This window comes from Salmo salar, chromosome 15, assembly GCF_965601325.2.
Source record: "Salmo salar chromosome 15, fSalSal1, whole genome shotgun sequence".
Lineage (NCBI taxonomy): Eukaryota > Metazoa > Chordata > Actinopteri > Salmoniformes > Salmonidae > Salmo > Salmo salar.
In genome coordinates, this window is record NC_138305.1 from 72,800,347 (window position 1) to 72,824,805 (window position 24,459).

The 24,459-nt window shown below is 41.0% G+C and overlaps 1 protein-coding gene across 3 annotated transcripts in view; it reads left to right on the forward strand.

Moving 5' to 3' along the window:
• The first annotated feature begins 4,515 nt into the window (after window positions 1–4,515).
• The window catches only part of LOC106572259 (protein bassoon-like), a 188,179-nt gene continuing 168,235 nt past the window's right edge, over window positions 4,516–24,459 (forward strand). For all 3 annotated transcript variants that reach the window (XM_014146305.3, XM_014146306.3, XM_014146307.3), the window contains exon 1: window positions 4,516–4,823. In XM_014146305.3, coding sequence (XP_014001780.3) covers window positions 4,651–4,823 — 173 coding nt within the window. In that variant the 5' untranslated portion in view covers window positions 4,516–4,650. The remainder of the gene's footprint in view (window positions 4,824–24,459) is intronic.

The window sequence follows — 24,459 nt, forward strand, 5'->3', positions numbered from 1 at the left end:
ATTAGGAATAGAACAAAATCCTGCAGGAGGGTAGAGCTCCAGGAGGAGGGTAGAGCTCCAGGAGGAGGGTAGAGCTCCAGGAGGAGGGTAGGAGGGTAGAGCTCCAGGAGGAGGGTAGGAGGGTAGAGCTCCAGGAGGAGGGTAGAGCTCCAGGAGGAGGGTGGGCCAACCTTGTGCTACACCAACTGATCACATTACTGATGATAATGCTGCTGTTTGCAGCTATTAGTGCAATGACGGTACTCATCCACTAGATGGAGTAACTCACCATGGACATTTTCCTAGTGCACTCTGAGCACCAAACATGCTCTCATGCATAGGAGGTTGGTGGCACCTTAATTAGGGAGGACCGGGCTCGTGGTAATGGCTGGAGCGGAATCAGTGGAACGGTATCAAATACATCAAACACGTGGTTTCCATGTGTTTTGTGCCATTCCAATCGCTCCGTTCCAGCCTTTATTATGAGCCATCCTGCCTTCAGCAGCCTCCACTGCTTTCATCTAAGTATAGACCGCATTGCTTTTAAGTTGTGTCATTATAACAAATCCCTTTTGGAGCACAGCTGGAAATAATAAACCTATAGGAAGCGAACAGAGCATTTTACCCTTGATAATTCCATGTGCTTGTCTTCTGTAAGTAGACCCAAATGAGTCACTGCTCATTTATCAGTGGTGCCATATGCTGTTTTACATAAAGCAACACTTGAAAAATGAAAGGAGAGCCGCACACTCTAGGAGCTCAGATGCAATAACTTAATAACCTAATGACCAACGTTTCGACAGACAAGCTGCCTTCATCAGGGTATAAAGCAACAGCCTTATGAGTGTTTTACATCAGCCTGTGAGTTGTTTAAAATCCTTTATAGAGTTCCTATAGGGCTGTAAATGACATATTAAGTACCACATGACTGTTTTATATGTTGTTTGCGTGATGCCATATTACCACGTTTGCCATTGTTTCTGTCTCAGATCGTTCATCGGCTGTTGATCATCTGGACAGATTTCAGAAATGAGGGCGTGGTAATATTGGTCTTCACCTCAGTTGACCTAACAGACATGGCCAAACCCCCTCCTCCCTCCCAAGTCTCTTCTCACACTACCCTTGTAGTTTCAGAGTGTGTCTTGAAGTCAGAACACACTCTGAAACGCTACAAACGTCCTCAAATGTCCAATAGCTTTCAACACAGTGCCCACCGAGCCTCTGAAAAGTTACGAGGTCAAAGTTTTAGAAACGGTCCTCTCTCTCTCTCTCTCTCTCTCTCTCTCTCTCTCTCTCTCTCTCTCTCTCTCTCTCTCTCTCTCTCTCTCTCTCTCTCTCTCTCAGCCATCTGTCTTTCATATTTCCCCTGTGTTTCTTTACACAGCATCGACACGCCAGCAACATGTTCCGTTCTGACAGCAAGAGAGAGGGAAAGGTAGCAGGAGGGATTGAGGGGGGAGGAGAAGGGGAGAGAAGGAAAGGTAGGGAGTGAGAGAGAGGTCTAGAGGGACTTCGAGACCTCAATGTAGGGAAGGTAGTGAATGAACCCATTCATGACAGGGAGAGGGAGGGGTTTATGTGTCCTTTAAATTCCAGGTGGATTAGGCCTGGCTATATGCCTTAGCCTACATGGCTATAATGCCTATAGGCAGGCATTGTCACAGGGCTTATTCTCAGAGGCATATTTAACTCTATACTGTGTATCTATGGCTCTGTTCTGAGTGTCCCTCTGGCATCCCATTTATTCTCCTCTTTTGGATTGATTAGGCTTTCCTAATCAATGCTCAAACTGATATGACGGATATAGACTGTGTGTTCTGTGGTTGAAGGGCCTATGTGGCAATGTATTGATAAACACAACTGCTTCATTGTACTGTAGTGAAGGTGGTCCAGTCATTTGGAGTTTCAGGTATGAGGTTCTTTTTTAAAAACGGACAAGTAGATTCCAGTGATAGGCCTACTGAGGTCCATTGGGACCTGAACAAATGAAAATGCCAACAAAGAGAAAATCTTTAGCTTAGCTCATTTATAGCATCACAGGAAGAATCTGTTCATTTAGAGACAAAGCTGTCTAGCTGTAGTCTAGTCTGACTGTGATGGAATGGGGAGAGGGCGATGAGATAAGTGACTGGCAGACTGGCACCGCCCAGCCTCTGCTCTTCTCTGTGGTCCAGGGAACAGGTGGGCAGCCAAAGTGCTGATCAAGGCTGGCACACTGCCAATCAATCATCCCAGCCCAGCCAATGGGATTCATCCGTCCATGCCGCCTGAGGTGGTGTTGGCACATGCCTAATTTTAATCTCCTTAAGTATGCGCCATTGCCTCCATATCGTCAACGCAACGGGCTAGGCTGCCTGTCAGAGTGACTGATAACGCGGGTTGTCCATCCAAGACGCATTGGTGGCCATGCATTGGCAAATTATTTGTTGGGTTTGGATCAGAATATGTGATGGTGGCTGGAAGGAAGTTTAGGAAAAAAGTTGTCTTTTTTTTTTAGCTACAAAGGGATTTGATCAGCCTTGAACTGGGACTCTAACCTGTCAGGATTTATTCATCTGTATTATTGGGGCTCTGAGGGCTTGGTGTCACAACAGAAAATGTTGCTCTCACCCTGCAGAAGTGGTGGAATGCGCACTAATAACCTGGACCAGAGCTAGTCTATTTTTTATTTAACTAGGCAAGTCAGATAAGAACAAATTCTTATTTACAATGACGGCCTACCCCGGCCAAACCCTAATGACGCCGGGCCAATTGTGCACCACCCTATGGGACTCCCAATCACAGCCGGTTCTGATACAGCCTGGAATCGAACCAGGGTCTGCAGTGACACCTCTAGCACTGAGATGCATTGCCTTAGACCGCTTAGACTGCTGCGCCAGTTTGAGAGAGTTGTGTCCAGCTGCTCAAAGAGGACATGTTTTTTTGAGTAGGAAAGGTATATGGAGTTACTTTTTGCCATTAATATCAAGCCGAACTTCTGAAATCGAGAACAAAATTCTTAGTATTGCAAATGAAAAGAATGGTATTGAAAGCAAAACATAAACCCCAAAGTATTGAGAGCATGAAAAATACAATACAGCAAGGATTTTTTTTATGTGAGAACAAATTCATTGTAAATAAATGTAAAACAAAAGCTTTCAGCGAAACATGTTTAATTATAAACAATTGTGATCAAACGCCTCCCTCTTTACCTGCATTTAAAAACAATGGTTACATTATCACCCTGGCTTGTGCTTTCACTGCCTTTTTTGCAGTTGCAAGTTTTTTTGAATACATTCCAGCAGGATACCACCTGGCATCCCACTGCTGTTTTGCCTCTGAAGCAAAGCAGGGTCGGTCACTGGATGGAAGACCAGATGTTGCTGGAAGTGGTGTTGGAGTGCCAGTAGGGCACACTCTTCCCTCTGGTGTTAATATCAAATCCCAATGCCCCAGGGCAGTGATGGGGACATTGCCCTGCGAAGGCTGCTGTCTTTCAGATGGAACGTTAAAAGGATGTCCTGATTCTATGTGGTCAAAAATATCCCTTGGCACTTATTGTAACATGAGGCTGAACCATTACTCCAAAACTGATTGACCAATGGAGATGCTTCCTCTAAACCCGCCTACACAGAATGGATTGATTGATTGGATTTATACATCACCTTTCTAATCAGGTAATCAAAGAGCATTTACGTAGTAAGGGGAAACCTCACCTCATCCACAACCAATGTGTGGCAACTACTTTGTGCCAGAATGCTCACCACGCAACGGCTAGCATGGTTGAGAGGTGAGGAGTGATATATACAAATTAGGTGGCTATGATGGAATGGGGCCAGTTTGCCAATTTAGCCAGGACACTGGGGCTAGCACCACTACTTTTACCATAAGCGCCACAGGATTTTTAATGACCACATAGGGTCAGGACTTCTGTTTCACATCACATTCGAAAGACGGCACCCTATGCAGGGTAATGTCCCCATCACTAGCCTGAGGCAATGGGATTTGACCAGCAGCATCTGATCTCCCTCCCAGGGACTGACCAGGACCAACCCTGCATAGGTTCAGTGGCAAAACCCCAGTGGGATGCCTGGTAGAGTACTGTTGGAATGAATTAAAAAAACGTGCAAGAGCAAAAATACATAGCCGAAGATAGGGAAAATTGAAGAAAAATGTTTAACTGAAAACAAGTTGTCTTGCATTCATTTACAATTAATTTGTTCTCACATTTCTTAATAATTTCCTTGCAATTTGTTTGTTGTTGCTCTCAGCACTTCTGGGTTTATGTTTTGCTTTCAATATCATTCCTTTTGTTTGCAATACTAATACTTTTGTTCTCGACATCAGAAGTTCTGCTTGATGTTAATGCCACGAAAGTAACTCATACATCTGCATCCTACAACAGATCATCCCCCCAAGATATCCTCTAGGCTGTCTCTCTCCTCCAAGAACCGGGAGATACTTCTGATATAAGAACGCGCACGGCAACCTCAGCGTCATCAGCAGAGCTCGTGCCCTGGCTGTTTCTCGCCTCCGTCTGTGCGCGTGCCCCACGCAGGTCTCTGGATCGGAGGTGATGATGGCGTTGGAGGAGCAGCATCGCTGAGTTCGCTCCTCTGAGCTTTTTATATTATTATAATTATAACAACAGTCGAAATACAATTACTCTCCTCGATCTCCTAACCAGAGAGGATGGGGAACGAAGGGAGCATCGAGGGAGGCGGACAACCCGGGGAACCGGGCTCCATCTCTATGGCGGGAGCGCCTGGTTCCATTTCAGCACCACTGGGCTCTGGACAGCTCATCAAGCCCGCCAATGGTGCTGCTGCCGGGGGAGGAATGGGTGGCGGACCGGGAATGAATAGGTAAGACCTGTCATTAGCAACGGTGCAGTTGATGCCAAGTATTTGACAAATGATAGATTTGATATCCTTATACACTTGACATTGTATATGATGCTTTACATCATTTATATCGTCAAATGCTCTGCTGTGTTGTGTTGTAGGCAGGGAAACGATGCTGTTAGGCTCTGGCAGTTGGTTTTGTCATGCTTTTACGATTTACTTGGCTTTTGCCTAGCTGTTGGGACGTGTCATGGGTAGCGTTTTCCCTTCATCAACTGTAAAGTCATTGGTTAAAAAAAAGTATCTAGCATTAAAAGAAATGACCACTGAATTGTGGCTTATTTTGAGGTTGTCATGAAGGATGCTCGAGCTCATTCGTTTCTGCATGGGTGTTTGCAGAGGAAGATGCTTTTGCTGCTGCTTTTTGTGTGCGTGTATGTGAGAGAGAGAGTGTGTTGTTTAGCCTAGTAGTATGTAGGCTATCGTAAGACATTGAAGTACGTGTCGCCACTCTCTCGATAATGATGTGCAAACGACCCCATCTTCAGATTCTGGTGTTGTGTGTACCAGCTCGCATCAGTGTTGGGATGGCTGGCGGGAATGACATTCATTGGTAATGCATAGGCTAACAGATATTTAATTTGAAATACATCGAATTATCAGTCCTTTTGATTATTTAGATTTTTACATTGTGTTGTAGAAAGACAGACATATCAATGGCTTGATAATAATGTGTAGCTTAACACAGCATACCCGTCATTATATAATAGGTTAGATAGCTTCGAAAGGATGACAGCTCATAGCTGCTGCAGGAAAAGTGACATTTCTGCATTCGAAATGAAATAAATTCCAAGTATTGACACACAAGAATGTTATTATGTAAAGTCCCGGTTGATCATAACGGTGGCGGGTTGGTATAACGGCATAATAAAAGTCCATGTGAACCTATCTAATCACGTGCAGCGTGAATTTGCTCGTCACCCTTTTGCGCGAATATCGCTCTATTGGTGGTTGTATAGTTAGAGGAGATGTGTTAGGCTTGTCCCCTGCTATGACATTTGGACACGAGTGTGACTGTGACATCACAACACGGAATATTTATTTCCCCCCTATTTTGTCACCTTCGTCTGGTCTTGTCATCACATATTACAAACTACAAATCACAGTAACTCTAACTGTTCTTGGTAATAAGTAGACCTACTTGGTCTGTGTTGAGATGAGGTGTGAAAGAGCTAATCATGCTACTGTGTGTGTGTGCATGTGTTAGGATGTAGGCCTACGTGCGCTCCCTGGAGGGATGGGCCCCAATTTTCATGTTCATTATGACTAACACAGACCAAGTGTGTGTGTGTGTGTGTGTGTGTGTGTGTGTGTGTGTGTGTGTCCAACCTGGACTCAGGGTGTCGACGAAACATAGTAAATGTACATTTGATTCCCTCCACATAGTATGATACGTTACATTCGGTATGATATGTATGAATTTGAATTTCATACCATATGCTACGTCCTACAATTGGTATGATGTGTTCCAAACTCGAATTCGTACAATATGTTACAAATTGGAAAGACGTATGATATGTTACGAATTCGATTTTGTTGTGGCTATTGGCTAGGTGGCTAATGTTTGCTAGGCTAGAGGTTAGGGGTTAAGGTTAGAGGTAAGGGTGAGCTAACAAGTTAAGAAGTTGCAAAGTAGTTGAAAGGAGTAAGTAGTTGCAAAGTTGATAATTAGCTAAAATACTGAAGTTGTCCGTGATGTGATTCAAACGTGCTAGACGTTCGCGTTATACAAGGCATTTGGAAAGTATTCAGACCCCTTGACTTTTTCCACATTTTGTTACGTTACAGCCTTGTTCTAAAATTGATTAAATCGTTTTTTCCCTCATTAATCTTCACACAATATCCCATAATGACAAAGCAAAAACAGGTTTTTAGAAATGTGTAAGAAATAAAAAAACAGAAATATCACATTTACATAAGAATTCAGACCCTTTACTCAGTACTTCAAGTCTGGGCTCTGGCTGGGCCACTCAAGGACATTCAGAGACTTGTCCCGAAGCCACTCCTACGTTGTCTTGACTGTGTGCTTAGGGTCATTGTCCTGTTGGAAGGTAAACCTTTGCCCCAGTCTAAGGTCTTGAGCGCTCTGAAGCAGGTTTTCATCAAGGATCTCTCTGTACTTTGCTCTGTTCATCTTTCTCTCAATCCTGACTAGTCTCCCAGTCCCTGCTGCTGAAAAACATCCCCACAGCATGATGCTGCCAACACCATGCTTCACCGTAGGGATGATATTGGCCAGGTGATGAGTGGTCCCTGGTTTCCTCCAGAAGTGACGCTTGACATTCAGGCCAAAGAGTTCAATGTTGGTTTCATCAGACCTGAGAATCTTGTTTCTCATGGTCTGAGAGTCCTTTAGGTGCCTTTTGGCAAACTCCAAGCAGGCTGTCATGTGCCTTTTACTGTGGAGTGGCTTCCGTCTGGCCACTCTACCTGGATGGTGGAGTGATTGTTGGAGTGCTGCAGTGATGGTTGTCCTTCTGGAAGTTTCTTCTATCTCTACAGAGGAACTCTGGAGCTCTGTCAGAGTGATCATCGGGTTCTTGGTCACCTCCATGACCAAGGCCCCTTTCCCCCGATTGCTCAGTTTGGCTGGGTGGTTTGCTCTAGGAAGAGTTTTGGTGGTTCCAAACTTCTTCCATTTAAGAATGATGGAGGACACTGTGTTCTTGGGGACCTTCAATGCAGCAGACATTTTTTGGTACCCTTGCCCAGATCTGTGCCTCAACACAATCCTGTCTCGGAGCTCTACGGACAATTGCTTTGACCTCATGGCTTGGTTTTTGCTCTGACATGCACTGTCAACTGTGGGACCTTATATAGACAGATTTGTGCCTTTCCAAATCATGTCCAATCAATTGAATTTACCACAGGTGGACTCCAATCAAGTTGTAGAAGTATCTCAAGGATAATCAATGGAAACAGGATGCACCTGAGCTCAATTTCGAGTCTCAAAGCAACAGGTCTGAATACTTATGTAAATAAGGTATTTCTGTAAAAATATATATATATATTTGCAAACATTTAAAAAAAAAACTGTTTTCACTTTGTCATTATGGGGTATTTTAGAACAAGGCTGTATCATAACAAAATGTGGAAAAAGGGAAGGGGTCGGAATACTTTCCGAATGCACTGTAATCCTACCCATCCTCCCCAATCAACCAGCCTCTAGGTTTAGGAAATTTACTAGCTCATACCAGTGACAAACTTAGCTAGCTATTTTATTGATATGACAGTACATAAACAAAATCCAGAGGTCCTAAGATCACAAAATAAAATGTCCCATTGAGAAAAATCCGCAATCCACCCCTCCAAAGAAAGCATGGCTCTGGGGGCTTCCCCGAAATGCCCCCAGATCCGAGATCGGATCCATGGCTGAAGCATTGCATAAACCCACACTCAGCAGGCTGTATAGAAAACTCTCCCGGAGCCACAGAATAGCCGGATTACCGCAACTATACAGTAAGTGACCTCCGTTGCTGTCAAAACTGCTCTTTCCCATAGGTTTGTATTATCTATAACATGACAGCATCAGTAGTTAGCTACCAACAGCTTGCAGACATGTTTACATTTGGTACATTTTTTTATTGATCCACCTCTACGCAGACGACACCATTGTGTATACTTCTGGCCCTTCCTTGGACACTGTGCTAACAAACCTCCAAATGAGCTTCAATGCCATGAAACACTCCTTCCGTGGCCTCCAACTGCTCTTAAACGCTAGTAAAGCCAAATGCATGCTTTTCAACCTTTCGCTGCCCGCACCTAGCATCACCACCCTGGACGGTTCCGACCTAGAATATGTGGACAACTATAAATAGATGCCTGGTTAGACTGTAAACTCTCCTTCCAGAATCATATTAAACATCTCCAATCCAAAATCAAATCTAGAATCTGATTTCTATTTCGCAACAAAGCCTCCTTCACTCACGCCGCCAAACTTACCCTAGTAAAACTGACTATCCTCGACTTCGGCGATGTCATCTACAAAATAGCTTCCATTACTCTACTCAGCAAACTGGATGCAGTCTATCACAGTGCCATCCGTTTTGTTACCAAATCACCTTATACCACCCACCACTGCGACCTGTATGCTCTAGTCGACTGGCCATCGCTACATATTCGTCGCCAGACCCACTGGCTCCAGGTAATCTATAAGTCTATTCTAGGTAAAGCTCCGCCTTATCTCAGTTCACTGGTCACGATAACAACACCCACCCGTAGCACACGTTCCAGCAGGTATATCTCACTGATCATCTGTATTTGCTGGTGCTGCTGGCTGTTTGAGATGCTTTAGAAGCCCCATTGATGGCAAGGGCAGCATCCACATTGAGAAGCCACTTCTTGCTGAAGCCCTCCTTCCTTTTTTCATAGTTGTAGAAGTTTAAGTAATGAAATGTGCCACACATATTGACGAGTAGACTCCCAATTCTCCCGTCTCATTCTCACAAATGTATCCCACTTTTTATGAAGTTTTTCACTGATCGTGTAACGCTTACCGCAGGATGTTGTGGGATTATTTCCAAAATTAGAGCTGATTTGATGTTAACCTCAAACCAAACTTTTAGAACAACATTATAAGATTATAACAATTGATTTAAGAGTTTGTAATTTGGCAATGTTTTCTTGGGGTGCTCTAAGTTACAGTATACTGTCTTATGTAACCATACCAAACATAACATATCTTACAGCAAATTTGCAAGTGTTCAAATCTCAGTGTTAAGGTCAAAAGTGTTGTGAGTGTTATATCTGAGTGTTAATTCTAGTGGGGTTAACACCTGTGGGATTGAAATTGACAAAACATGCAGTGAATAAATGAAGTCTTATTTTTATCACAGTGGAATCAACACTGCGTGGTGTTGTTCTTACTTGACTGTGTTGAGTTAATTTCTATTAACTCTCAGAGTGAAAAAGATGTGGGAGGGGCATTATCATTCTTCCCAGAATGTGTTGTTGCAGGTAGATTTTTTAAAATAGTCTGTTTTAATATCCACAGTTGAAGTCGGAAGTTTACATACACTTAGGTTGTAGTCAATAAAACTTGTTTTTCAACCACTCCACAAATTTCTTGTTCACAAACTATAGTTTTGTCAAGTCGGTTAGGATATCTACTTTGTGCATGACACAAGTAATTTTTCCAACAATTGTTTACAGATAAGATCATTTCACTTATAATTAACTGTATCACAATTCCAGTGGGTCAGAAGTTTACATACACTAAGTTGACTGTGCCTTTAAACAGCTTGGAAAATTCCAGAAAATTATGTCATGGCTTTAGAAGCTTCTGGTAGGCTAATCAAGGAAGAAGCCACTGCTCCAAAACCACCATAAAAAGCCAGACTACGGTTTGCAACTGCACATGAGGACAAAGATCGTACTTTTTGGAGAAATGTCCTCTGGGTTGATGAAACAAAAATAGAACTGTTTGGCCATAATGACCATCGTTATGTTTGGAGGAATAAGGGGGAGGCTTGCAAGCCGAAGAACACCATCCCAACCATGAAGCATGGGGGTGGCAGCATCATGTTGTGGGTGTGCTTTGCTGCAGGAGGGACTGGTGCACTTCACAAAATAGATGGCATCATGAGGAAAGAAAATTATGTGGATATATTGAAGCAACATCTCAAGACATCAGTCAGGAAGTTAAAGCTTGGTCGCAAATGGGTCTTCCAAATGGACAATGACCCCATGCATCCTTCCAAAGTTGTGGCAAAATGGCTTAAGGACAACAAAGTCAAGGTATTAAAGTGGCCATCACAAAGCCCTGACCTCAATCCTATAGAAAATGTGTGGGCAGAACTGAAAAAGCATGTGCGAGCAAGGAGCCCTACAAACCTGACTCAGTTACACCAGCTCTGTCAGGAGGAATGGGACAAAATTCACCCAACTTATTGTGGGAAGCTTGTGAAAGGCTACCCGAAACATTTGACCCAAGTTAAACAATTTAAAGGCAATGCTACCAAATACTAATTGAGTGTATGTAAACTTCTGACCCACTGGGAATGTGATGAAAGAAATAAAAGCTGAAGTAAATCATTCTCTCTGCTATTATTCTGACATTTCACATTCTTAAAATAAAGTGGTGATCCTAACTGACCTAAGACAGGGAATTTTTACTAGGATTAAATGTCAGGAATTATGAAAAACAGAGTTTAAATGTATTTGGCTAAGGTGTATGTAAACTTCCGACTTCAACTGTATGTTTATGCATGCAAATCGATTGATTGATCTTATACCACACAAAGATAAATAAGTATTTCTAAATGAATCCAATCTGTAAGGGGTTGGACTTATTACACCCGTTACTGAGATGGTTGTTCCAGTTTAAATGGTTTAGGTAGTCTTGTCTTTCACCATAGCAGTCATTCTGAATGCAGGTTGTGGGTGATAAAATATTCCAATTGTTGGATATCCTTCCTCTGGCTGGATTCTGATAGGAATTACTAGTGATGGAGTAATGCAGCTTCCTGAAGCGTTGAGGCTTTCCAGCCAATTGTGTCAAAAATAGGTTAATTATGAGAGGCTTTGATCGACACAGTGTACACTAGTGGCCCCTACTGGTGAAAATAATTTAGAGCAGCCAAATTATTATAGATGATGTCCTACACGCTGTAGTGCATGCGCAGAGTAGCTTTTTTCTCTTCTACCTAACCAATACTAAACCAATCAGGTGGTTGTTCAACGAAATGAAACTTTGTACATCATAGATCACATGCTTCTGATAAAGTGATACAGGTATAGGCACACTGCTTCGAAGTAAACTGCTTAGCGATTTCGATGCATGCCTCAGAGCTCCGGTATCAAACGTAATATCAATAGGAATTACTAATCACTTCACAAACCGTCTTATTGTGACCTGCAGGTTTGATGTGGCCCATGAGCCAAGATTTTCAGAACACAATGTTGATGATAACTAGACCATAAATAAATGTATAATATATGGTCATAAAGGGTTTACTTTTAATTGAAACACATTCTATCTCTTACATTCACTTGAAAGGCATTCTGGGAAATATGCAAAGAACGCATTGCAACTGACAATGTTAAAACACCCCCCCATCCCCAAATACTGTAACACTACATGTGTTATTCCCTAACACTCAGAAAGGTGTAACAGCAACAGCATTTAAGTTGCAATTTGCAACACCCATGGTATTAGGGTCTAACACTCTAGGGGAGTTAGTTGGTGAACACTTTGAAAAGTGTTCGTTTAAAGATTCCAAACATTGAAAATCATGTTTTTCATCAAATTGCATGATATTTGGATAAATCCAGTTCAAAGCATGAAAAATAAGTGTAGCTGGTACATTCATAAAGTTTGATCATAAAGTTACTGGTCCCCTCCCCACATGTCAAACACTTGGATTCAGGAGGCAGGCATTACCAAGGATTTACTTCCAGCTTTATACAACGTCACATAAAGCCGGGAATGTAATACACCAATGGTAGCGTCTTATCATCTTAACTAATTTAAATATGTACTGCCTTAAAACCGTCATCACATGTGCGCCTGCGCCTTGCTTTGGCTTTGTTTACAAACCGTAAGATAGCTACTAGTAGCTAGCTCAAGCAGAAAGTACGATCAAAGATACTGGTGACCTTTCATCTGTGGTGGGACTGTTAGCTAGCAAGCTACTTATACCGGCAAAAGCACACTGTGTGGTGATTGGATGCCATACCGTAGAAGAAGAAGGAAGACATCCGACAGCAGTGGCTGCTTTTCATTTCAGGTGGACAGGCTGCACAGAAAATTATGATCATGTGCAGTGCACATTTCAAGGGAAGTTGCTTTATCAATTGGGGAGAACATTGGATGGGGTGTTGCCAGGAAGCTAATCCTGAAGACGGATGCTGTACCATCATTGACAGTGGACCAGTGGACCTTGCAAGCGCTGACCATAATGTAAGTATCAGAGTTTGATGAGTCTGACACGGTAGCCAACATTTTGGGGGGATCGGGGGTCTAACGTTAGATAATGCAACTGTGGCTGTGGCTGCTTTGACTTGTGAATGGTATATTTTCTGTAACACACCTGATAGTCACTATATGGTTTTTGTTCTTCCATCCCTAAACCCTAAGTGTCTGAGAACTGCCAGCACACAGCTGACAGGAAGGAATGTTGTCCACAAAAGGAGTTTCGGGTATGTATAGCATTGGCAATTTACCCCTGAAAATCGTATTTTTTCATTCTATTGTATGTGTCTTTATTAGGGATCCCCATTAGCTACTCTTCCTGGGGTCCAAACACATGAAGGCACTTACATCACACAAAAATCTAAAAAATGAAACAGTAGATCATAAAACAACATTACATCACTACATATCTACAATACAAAATGTGTAATACTGCCATATTACACATATTACAATGTATGTGTGTGTAGAGTTTGCGTATGCGTGTGTGTTCGTGTGTGTGTGTGTGTGTGTGTTCACAGTCCGCGTTGCTCCATTGTGTGGGTTGTCTTACAGTTGATGTAGCTTGTATCATTGGGGCTAATCATGATGATTGGGAGGGGTGGTATTATTATTTCACTTTCCATCTCCTGTTGTCTCTCCACTATCATCAAGCTGTAATAGACATTTTAGAAAATGCAACAACTACTCTGTCTGCACAACCTCCCAGGCAACCATCACAGCAGGAATGCTGTGAAACAAAATTAGCTTTCCCAAGGCAAAGAAGGGGAGGGGGGATATGCTATGAAGCCTGTGAAGACAGACCCAACATATTGTAAGTCATAGATATTCATTTCAAATATGCATCATATGAGCATTTCATGCACACAAACATTCCAAATACAAACATTAAACAGTTTCACCAAAAAGTGCGCAACCAAATATTGAATATTTGAAATTGAGTACTTCAAAAACACCAGAAAAACATTGTAGAATGAGTAGGTCACTACATCAATGAATTGATAGCAACTCAGAACACTAAATAAAAGGAAATGTAATTCACTACCCGTTTAACAAACATTTCCCTTCCAAAAACATTACAGTCGATGTAGACAGGCTCCTGGATCTCCTCTTCAACGAAATCCTCCTTGATCCAGAGCCATATGTGGGGAACCTGTGTGAACTGTCCATCCCAGGACCCTTTCTGCCCAGTGTGAGGTCTGAAAAGGAGGAAGTCATAGCTGGATTTGTCCCCCTCCTCTCCCTCTCCCCATCAATCTCTGTAGTTGGTTGCATTTCCTAAAGCCTAAGTAATCAACTTTTATGTGATATGATATCACAGTTAGTTACTTTTTATCGTTTTTTTTCAAGCATTCGGACTGGAGATGAGTGTTACAGATTGTACGAATCAATGAGTCCTGCACACTGTAGGGCAGCCGAGGACTGTGTTACGCTTTCTCTAATTATCTTTTTTTTATGTTAAATGATGTCTCAGCATTATTTGATCACCTTTATGTGTTCATGTTGATCAATATTTCAGCTATGCTGGCCTAATTGTATAAGATCAAATAAATGTCTGATCAATACTTACAGTTCTGAACATATTGTCGTTTATAATGGTAATGCAGAGGCACCTATAAATTGTCCAGTTCACTTATTGTATGCTGTTTTTTTTTATGTGCATTCCCTTATGTCTAAGATTCTAAGGTGACTCAGGCTTTACTAATTCTCGTGAAGAAGTGTATCAGTGAACTGTATTCTGTAATTAGTTACAAAACAATAGAAATGCAATTGTGTATTGATTCTGTTTGTCTGATATCCAACAGTCCATGTTCAGCTCTGTTGACCATGAGAGCATTTTGCAGAGAAAATGGGTTGAGGCTTACTATTTAGGCTCTGAATGACATGTGGCACATTGTTTACCTTGTCATCAATGACATGTGGCCCATTGTTTACCTTGTTACCTGGCAACAACCACAAGGGTGTTTCAAAGAGCTGTCAGTCAAGGAAAGCTCATGAATATAAGCTCCACTGCCCACTGAGCCTGTTCTTTCAGGCTTCCTGATAGAGATGAGAGTAAAGGTACAATTTCTTCAATTCTGAGCATTTTAATAGTGTACAAATATTACAAATTATGTTTTGGTCAATCAAAGGCTAATTTGACTTGGGAGATAGGATGACTGTATGGGGACATTTAACACTATTTTGGTGGTTCACATCATTTGTAAGAAACTGTTACATTTAACATTGTGGGTGTTAAAATTCTGATCTCAAATTTGCTGTATACCTTTACTATGTTACGTCTAGTCTGAGAGGCCAGGCTGGTGTGTCCTGGTGTCATTTCTAAGAAAGTGTTACATTTAACACTGCGGGTGTTAAAATTGGGATGGCAGATTTGCTGTGTACATTTACTATGTTAGGTCTGCTCTTAGAGGCCAGGCTGGTGTGTCCAGGTGTTTTCCCGCTTATCAAAAAATCCCTCCCTTAAAATGGCATCATACTAAGGTACAGCATCCACTCCACTGCTCTATAAAAGGCCTAGTGGCTCCAAGGGGTTGAGCTGGTCTACAGCTTTTAAATGCTTGGTCCTTGTCTTTGTCATCGAAAAGGGTTCGAAAATAGTTTTGTGTGTGTCTGTGCGCCTGTGTCTCTGTGACTTTAAATGCACTTCCTTGGGGTCGGTGTCCCTTCCACGGGACGGTTGAGCTAACGTAGGCTAATGCGATTAGCATGAGGTTGTAAGTAACAAGAACATTTCCCAGGACATAGACATATCTGATATTGGCAGAAAGCTTAAATTCTTGTTAATCTAACTGCACTGTCCAATTTACAGTAGCTATTACAGTGAAAGAATACCATGCTATTGTTTGGGGAGAGTGCACAATTTTGAACTGGAAAAGTTATTAATAAACAAATTAGGCACATTTGGGTAGTCTTGATACAACATTTTTAACAAATATACAATGGTTCATTGGATCAGTCTAAAACATTGCACATACACTGCTGCCATCTAGTGGCCAAAATCTAAAGTGCACCTGGGCTGGAATAATACATTATGGCCTTTCTCTTGCATTTCAAAAATGATGGTACAAAAAAATACAAAAGAACGGTTGGTTTTTTCTTTGTATTATCTTTTACCAGATATTTTGTGTTATATTCTCCTACATTCCTTTCACATTTCTACAAACTACAAAGTGTTTCCTTTCAAATGGTACCAAGAATATGCATATCCTTGCTTCAGGGCCTGAGCTACAGGCAGTTAGATTTGGGTATGTCATTTTAGGCGCTGTGATGTCCAATTTCCTTCACTGTGGTTTACTGCTCAAGAACAGTCTCTACTTTTTATTCCAACTTTTTCTACATTGACAGAAAGCTGTGTGTTCACAAACCACGTTACTTGGCATATTTTTTCTAAGCACCGCACTGCACCCATTGCAATTTGGAATCTGCAGAGTTTTGCCAAGCATAAAACAAAAAATGTAGGCCTACTGTTTTATCACCGTGAAATTAAGTAACTGGATTTTCCATTTAGGTCTGTTGATTGATGATTCCAAAGGTTTGGTCATATTTTTTTCTGCTTTCTGATTGGCTGGTTTAATTGGCTCAAACCGCTCCCTCTTCCGTCACACAAATCAAGATTCCTTCACTCCCATAAACCATCTGTGTACTCCAGAACTGTGGGCTGTTGTAGGAGGCAAAAGATGGATTCAAATCTTCTGACTTAATGTCGGTCTTAGAGGGCTGAAACACTTACGTTTTGTATCCTCTCCTTCTAATTAACGGACTAATTCAGACCTGGGACACCAGATGAGTGCAATTAACTGCCAGGTAGAAACAAAAACCAGAAGTGTTTTTGCCCTCCAGGACCGGAATTGAACAGCCATGCTCTAACACAGGTTTTCCCAAACGCGGTCTTGGGGCCAAACCTTAATTCTGAGTTGGTTATTTGAGTCAGCTGTGTCGTGCTAGGGCAAAAACCAAAACATGCCACCGTGGGAGGCAGGACTGAGTTTGGAAAACCCTGCTCTACTGTAGCTGCTTCCCTTCCTTCTGCCCTTGTTGTTTTTCCCTTTCATATCTGAAAGGGATAGATAGATGTAAACAGTATGGTAATACCTTCATTTTCCCTCTGGTTGGACTAATTACGTCAGTAAAATAATTTTTCCTTCATAGTTAAACACATTTTGATTGGTGTCTTCAGAAGGCTAGTCAACAATGGCAGAGCGAACCCAGCTAGCACATTTGGTTCCTTGGAAGTTGTGGGAATTTAAGTTTTGGGTCTCCCTTGATTCTGGGAATGAAGCCATATGTTTCCTGACCGGTAAAACTGCCTGTTTTTTTTTAAACGTTCTGAGAATGGATGTGAACATTTTGCCTGTTCTGGGAATGTATAATTTTTAGGTTTCAGGGAGGTTCTGAGAATGTTTTACTATGATTCCCTGAATGTTTTCCTGGGAGGTTCTATAATTGTAGGTATTTGAAGATAATTAAATAATGTTCTGAGAACATTCTCTAAGGTTAGGTTTTTGAATAACTTCCTTAAAACCTTCACTGAATGTTTCAATAAGATTTTTATTAACACTGCTAGCGTAACTGTTTTGAAATCCAAGTACAGATAGGACACATTGACATTTATTTGCTTAGGCATTAATCATGCAAACCCATTTTGTTTTGATTGTGGCATGGTGTCAGTGAGATTCAAACTTATGATGTCCTGTTCTCTATCCATGGAGTTAGTCCACTGCACTCCACGATAGAACTAGCATGCCATGTGTTTTTTAATTCATACGAAGTTGTTCATTTTAGTCTATTCAAAAATACCCCTTTTCAAAAGGAAACAAGCACTCATTAAGATCAGTTGTGGCCAATTAGTGGGTGTGGCCAACACACCTGAACACACTTAACAAGATAGAGGATAGAGTTTTGTGACACTGACACGGAACCCAAACCGGCTCCGCGCGTGCGCCATCGTGCATGAATTTATTTTGTCCTCCCACACCAAACGCGATCACGACACGCAGGTTAAAATATCAAAACAAACTCTGAACCAATTACATTAATTTGGGAACAGGTCGAAAAGCATTAAACATTTATGTCAATTTAGCTAGTTAGCTTGCACTTGCCAGCTAATTTGTCCTATTTAGCTAGCTTGCTGTTGCTAGCTAATTTGTCCTGGGATATAAATATTGAGTTGTTATTTTACCTGAAATGCACAGGGTCCTCTACTCCGACAATTAATCCACACATAAAACGGTCAACCGAATCGTTTCTAGTCATCTCTCCTCCTTCCAGGCTTTTTCATCTTTGAACTTAGATGGTGATTGGCATCTAAACTTTCATAGTATTACTACACCAACCTGCAACACAGTTCGTCTTTCAATCACCCACATGGGTATAACCAATGAGGAGATGGCACGTGGGTACCTGCTTCTATAAACCAATGAGGAGATGGGAGAGGCAGGACTTGCAGCGCGATCTGCATCAGAAATAGAAAGGAGTTCTATTTTAGCCCTTGGCAACGCAGATGCTCGTTGGTGCGCGCGAGCAGTGTGGGTGCAATAATTGAATAACATAGATTTCTAAATTTATTTTGCAACGCTCGCGCACGCGACGCGAGCAGTGTGGTCAGCCAATGAGAACAGAATGTATATGTTTTTAAATAACTTTCTTAGAACATTCTTTGAACGTTACTAATGTTTTCTTATGGTTATTATGGAACGGTTTCTTAATATTCTGAGAACATGACCAATAAAACCATGAGGAAACCTGCAGAAAAACATTATGCTGAAGTACTCAAATTCCCACAGAGGAATGTTGTTTCTTAACATTCTCGGAACATTCTGAGAACATTACTTTAAATAGAACCGTGTGTTGTGTTCAGCACTGATTGTTTAGTATAGCACCCATGATTTGTATCATCGTTTGGACATTATTTTATAGATATGTTTTTCTCGGAAATCACTAGGTGATTTGGTGGTTCAATTTCCGTTGTATTTGAGATGCTACACATTGAGATAAATGTCAGCCTTAACTGAGAACAAGTGCTTGTTTGGTTCTTTTTAAACATAAACATAACATAACGAACTGGCACAGAGAGACAGGAAACCCCGGAATGAATACACTAGGGAAAATAAGCGACACCTGGAGGGGGTGGAGACAATCACAAGGACTGGTGAAACAGATCAGGGTGTGAAAGGGAGTAAATCGTTGGACTACTGTAGGTGGCGAGACAAATATCGCCGTGTCTAAGGGTAGTGCATGCTAAATAAAGGATACATAAATGATGGGTGGATTAAAACAAACGATTAATGAGTGAAGAGAGGACAGTGGCCTCCCTGTGAACAGAACTTATCTGACTGTAATTGAAAACTTTTTCTTCACCTGGTAAAGTAACGTTAGATGGAAAGACAAAGGTAGAGTATAGTAGAGATTGTAGAGGGAAAGTGTTAGAGTGGAAGGGAAATCTGATGGTGATTGAAAGGGCTTCATGAGTTAAAGGAAACAGAGATGTAGACTAGTGAAGGTAACAAAGGAAATGGGAAGTTAATTGGAAAGTAAGAATTTCAAATTGTTATTGTTTGGACTGATTAAGATATAGCAAAATGAAAACGAATGAAATGTTTATTTTCTCTCCCTTTGAAATGTTTGCCGTGGGAGAGTAGTTAGTGAAATTCTGCAGTTTCATAAAGTATAAAGGTAATCGGATTCGGGAGTAAAGGGAGCTCCCAAATAAGTAAGGCCTGGCCATTTATTTGTTTTGCCTTACGTTTTACCACGAACACCAACACGCACACACAACTCAATTGTGAGTATTTGTTAAGTGGTGTTAATAACATGTTTGATTTATTGTGTGGGGTCTTTTTTAATTTGGTTGTAAACTGGGTACGCAGAATGAGGGAAATGTTTGAAATGTTTTTAAATGGTTTCTGAGGGAAAGAAAAGGGATAGAAAACAATGGGGGTGAGATTTAAATGGGCCATGTAAACACTAATACTTAGGAAGAAGTTTATCATTTAGCAATAGTCCTATGTGTGATTTAGAGCACGAGAAGGAGAGAGAGTGCTGCCCCTGAATGAGGGACACCTGTCTCTAGTCTATTTTATCATTACCTTATTATTTCCTTGTGGAGTAATAAAGAGTTGTAATTTCAATTTGATTTGTTATTCTAATTTGTTTATTTTTTATTTAACAGGCAGTGTTGTTATTTTTTAATTACCGGTCCCCTGGGGCCTTTGGTATATATGCACATTTGTTTCTTCACAAGTCTGCCTATAAAAGAAAGAAAGGTCTCTAGTTTATATGAACAAGTGTATTGCTGTTGTTGTGTTGTTTGTTTTTGCCTTGTTTTGAAACAAATCTCATCAGATTGGGTCTGCTGTACAGTCAGGGTTTCTCCCGAAGAGGTAAAGGGAATATAAGCAAATTTGCAAAATGGTTTCAACAAGTGGGTTGTTATGCTCTTTGAGATTTGTCTTAGAAATGTTGGTATTAAGAAAATTGGGAATGTAATAATTTGTCATATGGTGAATATGTCTTAAAATGTTGTTTTGGTCTGTCCTCTTTCGAAGTTATGGCGATAGTGACTACAGATGGTATCTTGATGCATGGAAAGGATAAATCGATGGTAATAGTGTGAACTTCACACCCCCCAACCAGCTGAAGAAATGGCGTTCACTATGACCTTGTCCTTCACCACTCCTACCATGAGACCTGTGTCCGAGCCAGCAACCAGTACACAGCATCCAGTCAAAGCTATCAATTGCCTTTTCTCTCATGCCTTTTCTCTCAGGAGTGCGACATGAGTCCACGTGGAGTGATCATAGAAAGAGATCCTGTCAAAACTTATTTCATAATGCTGGTGTACTGGTAGGAAAATGGACAAGACATAATGGACTGTAAAAGACAGAGCGGCTCAGGTGAGAGACATTATCAAGGGCCATCCATTTTGAACATGTGCCATTGCCATCTGAAGCAGAACATGAAGAAACGCCAGAAGAAGAGTGCTGGGAAGGAGGGGGACAGTCAACTGTGCCTGAAAATTGATTTAGGGTTGCCCTAAACTGTTTATTTGAAGTATCATTTTGATTTTGGAGGTCTAAACACTGGGAAGTTTATTAGAATTTAGATTAAAATACATTGAGATACCAATCTGTCATTACCACAAGTGATGAGAATAGTTCATGCTGGAAATATATGATGAATATACTGTTTGTAAATGTACATTCTAACCGTGTCGGTGTGTGCTAAGTTGAGGGTCTTGAATTTGAGTGACTCAACGTGAAGCATTAAGGACTGTCATTCTAAATTTGGGTTATATAACCATGATGGGGACATTGATAGTAGGGGTTTTGTTTTACCATGCTATTAGAATTAAAATGTTAAAGCGCATCAATACATATGGGTTTCTGGATGATGCAGTACAATTGACTTGAGCATGTTTAGTATGTTTATAACTATAGAAGTGGACTAGAAGTAGTGACTAACATGTTATGGGTAAGATGGAATGATTTATGTGCAAATGTATTTGTAACCGGAGGCTAAGTACATATGGGGCATGTATTTGAGACAAAATGTTTGCATAAGGGTGTTAGTTGCAGATTGTAGCAGAGATAGTGTTGTCATTTCATACACTAGTGTCAACTTTCAGTGAGGGGTTTGTTAAAGAAGGTACAACACTTGAAAGAATAGCCACAGATCCCTGTATACAGTAGACCACCTCACTGGAAGGGAAGTTTGCTGTAGTAGTAGCATCACATCTCCTGCAGAGTGTGCCAAATGATAGGTGACCATTGCTGTACATTCATACCCCAGGGTGAGGGTAACTTGACTATTGTAGTGGAACATCTGAAAGAGCTCAGCAGTGATCTCGCAAACAGACACCAAATGAAGTGATTGCCTTGTGTGTGGTGAAGTGTGTACTGATGTTTAATTCATATGTTCCTTTCCCCCTCTGAGAATGAATTGTACTATGTGAAGTTTTGAAACTCAATGACAGAGGTAATTTGCAATTTTTATGTACTAAGTGTAAGAATGTATTTCCTTTTCACTCTTTCCAAATTATGTTCATGCTGCTTGATGAAAATACTTATTAGTAATTTTCCATTAGTTAGAGACTTAGTCTCAAAAGGGAGGAAATGTTGGGGAAAATTACAAAATTAGACATACTATGCTGTTTTTACTTAGATAATTGTCCATTGTTATATTCTAGTGTTTTTCTTGCTGGTGCAGTCTTGTCTTGTGTGACTTAGCCATACGTCTGGGCATACAGATAAGAGCCGGGTGCGACCTCAGTATGTGACATCCTGTTTGTACTATCTGTAGGAACTCCTCTGTGTGGAAACTTGCAGGAAGGAACAGACAATGGTGGTTATGTCAGCTATCTTAATCTGCACAGACAAGCTAAATGCCTTTTATACACTATTTTCCCCACCCCTGTTTGCACACATTTGCTAACTGCCATATAGACAAAGAGGTTGAACTTTTCTATAAAAGCTGAGAGCTAACTCTGTTCATGGAGCTTTCAACTCTGACTATTATTCATTTTTGCAAATCTTATAATAAAATTGTTTTGAAGAATCTGCAGTCTCTCTTCCTATAGAATTTCTCTGACATATACATACTAGCTACCGGACTGGATGTCGTTAGCCTTGAGAGGAAAAGGGCCATTCCTCTCCACTGTTTCAGTGCCTGTAACGATGTGCTCTGAGAGTCAGGAAGCAAGTACAGAGAGTGAGTGTTTTAATAAAATAAACGGAACATAATACAAAACAATAACCTCGAACAATGCACAGACAAGAAACAGAAACAGAAAAAATGACGCCTGGGGAAGGAACCAAGGAGAGTGACATATATAGGGCAGGTAATTAAGGAAGTGATGGAGACCAGGTGAGTCTGACGATGCGCAGGTGCGTGTAACGATGGTGACAGGTGTGCGCCATAACAAGCAGCCTGGTGACCTAGAGGCCAGAGAGGGAGCACACGTGACAGCGCCAAGGGCCTGCGCATCTTCCAAGAGCTTGAGGAAGCACACACATATGATGCAGCTGTTGAACTTTTGGTTGGACATTTTGTAAAGAAACAGAGTGTGCTTCTGAAGAGGCTGCATTTTCGAAAGCATGCACAGCGTGTGGTTAAGTCAGTGACATAGTATGTCAATGATCTTAAAGGGATAACGCAGTCATGTCAGTCTGGTTATCTTAGAGATTAAATGATCAGGGACCAGTTAATTGAAAGAACCTCAAGCTCACTCGTGCGGGAGAGGCTTCTCCTTGAAGATGATGATCTGACTTTAGCAAAAGCTGTACCTATAGCTTCCCAAGTGTAATCAGTAGTTCACTGTGCAACTAAGATATCCTCTTGGGGACCTCTTCCCGTTCTTATCCCGTTAACGGGATTGATTTTGACAACAGCCAGTGGAAAATCAGAGTGCCAAATTCAAAACAGCTAAAATCTCATAATTCCATTTTCTCAAACAATCAACTATTTTACACCATTTTAAAGATAAACTTCTCGTTAATCCAACCACATTGTCTGATTTCAAAAAGGCTTTATGGCGAAAGCATAAAATTAGATTATGTTAGGACATAAACTTCACAAGAAAAACCACACAGCCATTTTCCAAGCAACTAGATGCATCACGAAAACCCAAAACACAGCTAAATGAAGCACTAACCTTTGACGATCTTCATCAGATGACACTCCTAGGACATTATGTTACACAATACATGTATGTTTTGCTCGATAAAGTTCATATTTATATCCAAAAACAGCATTTTACATTGGCGCGTAATGTTGAGAAATGTTTTCCCTCCAAACCTTCCAGTGAATGAGCACAATGAGCACACATATTACAGAAATACTCATCATAAACTTTGATCAATATAGAAGAGTTATGCACAGAATTATAGATACACTTCTCCTAAATGTAACCGCTTTGTCAGATTTCAAAAAAGGTTCACGGCGAAAGCACAATTTGCAATAATCTGAGTACAGCCCAGAAGACACCAATAACAAGCAAACAGAAACCCGCCATCTTGGAGTCAATAAAACAAAGAAATTACATTATAAATATTCACTTACCTTTGATTATCTTCATCAGAAGGCACTCCCAGGAACCCCAGCTCCACAATAAATGTTCGATAAAGTTCATATTTATGTCCAAATAATCAATTTTGTTCGCGCGTTAGGTTCACTATCCAAATCCACAACGCGCATGCTTACTTAGTCCAGACGAAAAGTCAAAAAAGTTATACTACAGTTTGTAGAAACATGTCAAACGATGTATAGAATCAATCTTTAGGTTGTTTTTATCATATATCTTGAATAAAATTCCAACCGGACCTATCCGTTCTCTTTAGGAGTGAATATGAACTCAGCTCGCTCCCAAGTCCTTGCGTGTGACTGAGCCCATGCCTTATAATGGGACACCTACTTCCTTGTGCTGTTATTCCCATCAAATTCACCATACAATCTTCAAACACCATTCTAAAGACTGTTGACATCTAGTGGAAGCTTTAGGAAGTGCAAAATGAACCCTAAGTCACTGTATACAGTCAAGGCAATCACTTGAAAAAACTACAACCTCAGATTTTCCACTTCCTGCTTGACTTTTTCTCAGGTTTTTGCCTGCCATATGAGTTCTGTTATACTCACAGACACCATTCAAACAGTTTTAGAAACTTAAGAGTGTTTCCTATCCAAATCTAC